Source organism: Nothoprocta perdicaria, unplaced genomic scaffold, assembly GCF_003342845.1.
Source record: "Nothoprocta perdicaria isolate Ctin4 unplaced genomic scaffold, notPer1 scaffold_121, whole genome shotgun sequence".
NCBI lineage: Eukaryota > Metazoa > Chordata > Aves > Tinamiformes > Tinamidae > Nothoprocta > Nothoprocta perdicaria.
The window spans coordinates 2,332,955-2,339,579 of record NW_020454328.1 but is presented as its reverse complement, the minus strand read 5'-3'; the positions used below and the strand labels follow the sequence as shown (position 1 = coordinate 2,339,579).

Below are 6,625 nucleotides of genomic sequence, written 5' to 3'. Positions count from 1 at the left end.
CCGCCGTGCCCGGAGCCGCCCTCGGTGCCGCGGGCGCCTGCCCCTCTGGAAACAGCGTTGGGGTTTCACCTCCCCGGGCCGAGCCGCGTGTGAAGGCAGCGGCCCCCGGAGCCGCCCCTGTCCCGCTGCYGCCGGGCTCGTCCCGTTGGGAAGGGGGCCCCGTGGCTCCGCTGGAGCCGCTGAGTGGATGAGTAGAGGCTTTTCCCGTCCCCTTGGCAGCCCCTCGTGTCGTAGAGTAGAAGTGTCTGTAACTGCTTGGCCCGCGCGCGGGTGTTTCCATAAATGAGCATGTGTTTGACCCCGCTGGGAGCGGCCGCGGGGGCTGCGCGGCGCCGCCGCGGGCCCGGTGCCGCATGTCTGCCGGGCCGGGGCTGCGCAGCCGCTGCCCTGCGCCCGCAGCCCGGGGGCTGCTTCCCCACCTTCCCTGCCCCGCCAAGCAGCCCGAGGTGCCAGGGCCGCTGCTCCCGGCTCCGCTGCGCGCGGGGCAGGACGGGGACGGGGCGCGAGGCCACGGGACGAGGCCGGGGCAGCTCCCCCGGGTACCCTGGGACCCTCCATCCTCCCTCCCCTTCGCCGCCTCCTTTCCCCTCCCTTCCCTTCCCGGGGCCGCAGGGAGGGCCGGGCGCTTCCCGCCCCCCTTCCTTGCGCAGCCCCTGCCGGGGGCAGCGGCGGCGGCTCTGGCTGCAGCCGGGACACGCAGCGGGACCCCCGCCCTGCGCCCCCCGCCCGCCCCACACATCCTGGCCCGCAAAGGGCTGAATCCGGCACTGATTCCGAGCCCCACTTCCCAGCTCACCTGCCTGGGCCGGGAGGAGAGGCCGCAGCCCGGCGCCTCAGCCCAGCTTAGCTTCCCGTCTGTGAATGTCCATCGTGTATCGTGCGTTTTAACAACTGGTTTACACTGTTGCCGTAAAAGTGAATTTGGAAATAAAGTCATTACTACAATAAAAGCCGCTTCCGCTGCATGAGGAGAGGGAAGGCGAACGGGGAGGGCACGCGATGGGAGCTTGGAGCAACCTCCCCCCTCGCGTTTTCCAACACATTCTGGTTGATGCTCCCAGGAAAGACCGCAGATCAGGGAGCAAAATCCTCCCCCTAGCCAGCCTTTCACAAACACACAGCCCGTAACCACCTTCTCTTTTAATGTTTTTTTAATCTTTTTTTTTCTTTTTTTTCTTTTTTTTTTTTATAAGCACATTTGTGCTTCGCCAACAGAATCAAGACATTAACAAAGATCAGCTTCTCGGAAGAAAAGCATTTCTATATAACAAGGACATTACACAGCTCAAAGCAGGAAAAGAAAATATTTACAAAATACAAGGTGTTTTTTGTGGTTTTTATAATGCTAAAAGGGTTATTCAGAATTTTCAACCTTATAAATAGAAAAGCACTTATGCAGAGGGATATGGTAGCATTGTTTTTTCTTTAAAGAAACGATGACAAACCCTTTTAAACTAGAACAGAACCAAAAACACTAGATAATGTTGAAAATTGTGAAAACCCCAACCATTAAGCAGTTTAGCTACTATTTCTTTACGATTACAAAATGGAAAAAAAAAATATGTCCTTTTATTTTTTTTTCCTTTTTTTTTTTTTTTTTTGGTGATGTGATTATACATAAGACAGGCACAATGCTAGCAACAGGACAGGGCCCAAGAGCCGCCCCGTGGGCACGGGAAGCGTCGCGGGGAGGACGGTGCGCGGGACCCGGCAGCCGAGCTGGGCTCGAATGGAAGAGCCCCCGGGCGGGAGCGCGGCCCGGCTGCCGCGCGGCGGCCAGAGCGAAGCGGCGGCGCCAGAGCCCCGTGCGCCCCCAGCCGCGGTCCCCGCCGCAGCCCCCGCGCTCGCTGCTCTTCCCCCTTCCTCTTTTCCTCGCTTTGGAGATCCAACCAACCTAACGAATCCGCCCCAGCACCTCGGCCTGGCTGGGGCCAGGTCCTCCCACCGGAGCTGACGGAGAGGCAGCAGCCGAGGGGCTCCGGCCGGGAGCTGCTGGCGGCCCTGGCCACAAGAGCCCCGGCCGCATYCTTCAGCTCCGCTCCTGCCAGGAGCGCCGGGCTGGCACCTCTCCCCTCCCTGCTCTGCCCGAGAACCGGGGTGGGAGCGGAACCGCTTCCACGATCCCGCTCCTCCGCGCGCACTTCGGAAGGGCCCTGCCTTTTCCCTGAGGGATGGGGAGGCCGGAGCCCGAGAGCTGCTCCGGAAGCGGGAGGCGGCGGCGGACGCCAGCGTCAACCCGCGGGACACCCGGAATCCAACCCGGGGCAGGAGAAGCCCTCGCCCGTGGGGACAGACAGACAAGCTAGTGAAGGTCGCAATCCCAAGACATCACTTTTCACCACTAATTTCACTCCACTAAAACCTTTCAGGGAGGGGAGGGCAGAGGGTTAAGAGAAAAAGACACCCTTTTGCTTGAGAAAATCTATCCCCGAAGTCTGCTAGTCAGCTAAATCCTGTGCTCTAGTTTTATACACCTAAGAGGGAAGGGGAGGACAGGGAGAGGGCCTGGTGGGCTGCTCCCTCCTGAGGCTTCACTCCGCTGGGAGGAATCTGGAGGCTCTCATTTTATGTGACAAGGAAACATGGAAAAAGAAAAAAAAAAAAAACAGAAACAAAAAGAAGAACAGAAAAAAAAAACAGTTTCTAAACTCCTTAAATTCACTAAAAACTGTGAAAATTCCCGGCAGGATGTTTGAATATCAAACGCAGATTTTGGAAGCTTTAATGCCAAGTTAGTTCTGTGTGTTGGTTTTGCTCCTGTCTCGCCGTGCGTCTCTATCTGTGCGCCGGCCGCGGCACCGCGGCAGAGCAGGAGGCAGAGGGGGCGGCCAGCGGGTGCCGGCTCTTGAGGGCGGCTGTGGTGCACGAGGCTGAGGGGCCCTCGGGCTCCCGGGAGGATTTGCTGCCCGACGTGCGGCGGGTGCAGCGCGACGACCGGTCCTGGGGGTCACATTGGTCCTCGCACTCTGTCCTGGGATCGTACGGCAGCGGGAAGGTGCGTCGCTCCCAGGGCTGCACGGCCTAAAGGGAAGAGACACGGAGCTACGGGAGGTCCCCTGGGAAGGGTCCTCCGCTCCCCTGCGGGTGGCAGCGGCCAGAGCAGGACGAGGCGACGCTGCCGCCCTCGCGCCAGCACCCGGCACCCACCTGCTCGTCGAGGCCGGCCTCRGGCGTGGAGCAGCGGGTGTCCTCGCTGGACAGGAGCCGCACGTCCCGCGACAGGGGCGTGAGGGGCGCGGAGAGCAGCTCGGGGCTGATGGGGCTGCGCGGGGAATACGTGTGCGCGAGCTCCGCGGGCGCGGGGCAGCCGCCCACGTCCGGGGACGCCGGCTGCGGCGTTGAGGGGTTCCCCAGCTGAGGGGTCGTCCGTCCGTCCGTTGATCTGTAAGACCTGAGAGGGGAAGACGCTCAGGAGGCGGCGGCACCGCAGGGGGCACCCGCCTGGCAGGTGGCGTCGCTGCCACCGTCCCCCTGGCAGCGCCCACTCCAGGCATCAGCACCCATGAAACCAGACACCTGAACAGGTTCTCCGGGCGTCTGCATCATCCACGTGATGCCTTGAAGCTCGTGCACAGCACTGATAACAGTGAGTTCAACAACTGGGTGCAGGAGGAGCACAGCAAAACCCCGGGACTTGAGAAAATTTGAAGCCACTACTAAGAAAACTTGAGTATCYCATCCAGGTTTGCAGATGACAGGCCCACAGACCCCCAACAGAAAAGCCTGAAAGAAATCCCTACATTTCTCTCTTCAAGAGGAGCTTCAGTGGCAAGTAGGAATCAAGAACTGCCGAAGATCACRTTCCAAAATCTGCCTGGGCCTAAATGTTCATCAGAACACGGAAATCCAGTCAAGATCAGAGTAATAAAACAGCAGCGCCTACAGCAGGCTGCATGTAGGCGCAATGTGTGGAGTTAAGCAGCAATGCTACAATTGTCACRGGACAAGAAACCACTGCTGGGGATGTAAGAGGCAGGAGGAACCTATGGGGACCAGCAGATCTTCTGAAGCAGGTGAGTGAACGGAAGGCACCACAGAGAAACCGAGTGGACCCCAGGCTCTCCTGGTGCCGCTGGGATGAAGCTTCAATTCACCTTGACGACCGAGCCRGGCCCTGCCTGCAGCATCTTCCAACTGCCACCAACTTCCTTACGGGAGATCTTTAAAGAAATGCACTAAAATACCACTGGATGTAGGAATCTGGTGAAAACACCAAAATGGTCTTTTCTGGAGCAGCTTCAAGAAATCTCCTTGTATGGACTGAAGGAACTTGAAAGAATTGGGAATTTGTGCCACTGAAACCACCAAGACAACAGCAGATGACCTGGAGTTTACAAATGCTGGCTTTGCATTTGTGAAAGCTCTTGCAGAAAGCCTGCGCTATCCCAACACACCTGCCTGGGCCTAGACTGACCACAATTCAAGTCGGGTGCCTAATTCACATGGAGTTGGGCAAGAACTTGTGCACAGTGCAGAACAGTTCCAGGAAAAGAGAAAAAAACTATCAGAAACCAAGGGAGAAACAGGAGGGAACCTCTTCTTAGGCAGCTTTATGAAGTGAACAGCTGGAAACTGTGCAGTTCTAGATATCCACTCGCAAAGAGATGCAGGAGAAATAGGATCAAGTGTCAAGCGCTATGAGGAACTGAAGATGGAGCTGAGAAAAGGACTTTGCTGCAGCAGTCAAGCAGAGCTGGATACAGAGGGTAAGTTGAAGAGGAGCTGCTGGTTCCTTTCCTGCRTTAAGGACACCCTGCTCGGCTCCCGTGTGCCGACTGCAGAAGCCCGAGGGAAACAAACGCCCTGACGCTGCTGCCACAGTGAAGGTGCCCGAGAAAGGAGACTCCCAGGTGCTGTCCAGGGGCTGGTTGTGTCTAAGCAACTCGCAGGGCGGGCTGCACAGCAGCTCCTACCAGCCTGCAGAGCTGCTCCTGCGCATGGGCTCGGAGAGGCTCTTGCAGGTTGTGCCTGAATCTTGGGCTGCCCACACTCCGCTGATCCTTTAGGAACCGCATCCCCCGGTGCCAAGAGCTGCCCGGGAGCCTCCTGGCRCCCCGGCCGAGGTGTCCCAAGGGCCGCTGCCCTGGAGCCCTACCTGCTGCCGCGCCGCTGGGGCGGCACGCTGGTGCTCCACAGCCACCGCGCCCGCTCCATCTCCTCGCACTTGCTGTGCCGGGCGGCGAAGGCCGCGTCGGACAGGTCCTCCACCTGCAAAGGCAACGGGACAGGGCTCAGTCACCTCTTTTTACACTGGACACACACCGGCGCGCAGGTTTACCAGCGTGATAACAAGATGAATTTGAATAAACATTTAAAGCGCTGCGGGAAAACACTGTTAAACTGAGTTGGAAATACTTAGGAAGAGCCTAAAAACTAACACTGAAAGACAGTCACTAGGACTGTTCATAGGCAGATTTAAGGAAGCCTTAAACCATTCAGTTAAGGAAACCATTAACCTTAAACCATTCAGCTTGTCTGACACAGCAACTCCAGCAGTGCCACTCTTGTGCTCTCTTGATTCGACTCTCCTGGTCTCCATTAAAGACAGCCAGCTAGAAAAGGCCCGTGCCAGGAGTGCAGCGTCTCTCCAAGTGCCACCAGGGCCACCCCAAGCTGCATCCCCCCATCCAGCCTTACCTCCTCGCTGTCTTCATCAGGGTTGGCCTTCAAAGCGCTGATGTCGACTTCGCGCCAGCTGAAACACATGGGGTTTGGGTCAGTCAGCACCATGCGCATCACAACACGCAACACACCCTGCACACAGCAACGTGCCTCTTCATCAAGGGAAAAAGAAATTTCAAGGGGTGTTGCTGCAAGAGACGTGTTTAGGCTCTGTTTTTAAGGCACATTTGTCTACCTAAAWACTGCCCTGGGGTCTCAGGGAACGCTTTGCTTCCTGTGCCACCCTGCTCCACTTCGAGCAGATCTTTACACAGAAGCAGAGAATGGGTGCAGAAAAAAAAACGAGCAACTGATCTGGGTGTCAACCCAAAAACACCCGGAACAGGGTCTGGCACCTCCTTGGACCTGGCTTGAGCAAGAAACCTCAAACCTCCCCACTCCCTCCACCAGGCCCAGGCGCCTCTCTCCTATCCACAGCACCAAGGACAAGTGCCCTTCTCTGGCATCGTGACATGAACTTGGTCTGGACACGGGTGACACAGCCCAGGCACGTGCGGAACTGGGAAGGTCCCCAGGACTTTTGGCTCAAGGTGCTCGGCAGCTTCGGAATGGAGCAGAGGACAAGCAGCCTGGCTGCAGACTGCGTAAGCAGAGCTTAAATGACACAGTTCTCCAAAAAATGGAAAACTTCTTCCTTTCAAGGAATAACAAAGTCCCTCTCCTCACCAGTTTGGGCCACAGGGAGCAAAGCCCCAGGCCGGATGAATTTCCGACTGGGCAAATCCCCAGGCAAAGCTTGGCAAGCCACAACCCCTCTGGAGCCAGGCCTATCCACGCACCTGGGTGTGAGGATCTCTTTATACTGCAGCTTCTCGACGCGAGTTGTTGCGGCGACAGACATCGGGATGACGATATTATTGATGTCAAAGGAGCTTTCGCCTCTCCTCCTCCTYGGCTGCTGTAAAACAAAGCCCAGAACAAGATGAGACCCGTCAGGCAGCCC

General features: G+C 57.6%; 1 protein-coding gene across 3 annotated transcripts in view; it reads right to left on the bottom strand.

The window, feature by feature from the left end:
• Positions 1-2,713: 2,713 nt before the first annotated feature.
• Positions 2,714-6,625, bottom strand: part of KANSL1 (KAT8 regulatory NSL complex subunit 1) — a 73,000-nt gene continuing 69,088 nt past the window's right edge. For all 3 annotated transcript variants that reach the window (XM_026054471.1, XM_026054472.1, XM_026054470.1), the window contains 5 exons: positions 6,462-6,580; positions 5,638-5,695; positions 5,096-5,208; positions 3,148-3,391; positions 2,714-3,021 (listed from right to left, as the gene is read on the bottom strand). In XM_026054471.1, the coding sequence (XP_025910256.1) occupies positions 2,776-3,021; positions 3,148-3,391; positions 5,096-5,208; positions 5,638-5,695; positions 6,462-6,580 (780 nt within the window). In that variant the 3' untranslated portion in view covers positions 2,714-2,775. The remainder of the gene's footprint in view (positions 3,022-3,147; positions 3,392-5,095; positions 5,209-5,637; positions 5,696-6,461; positions 6,581-6,625) is intronic.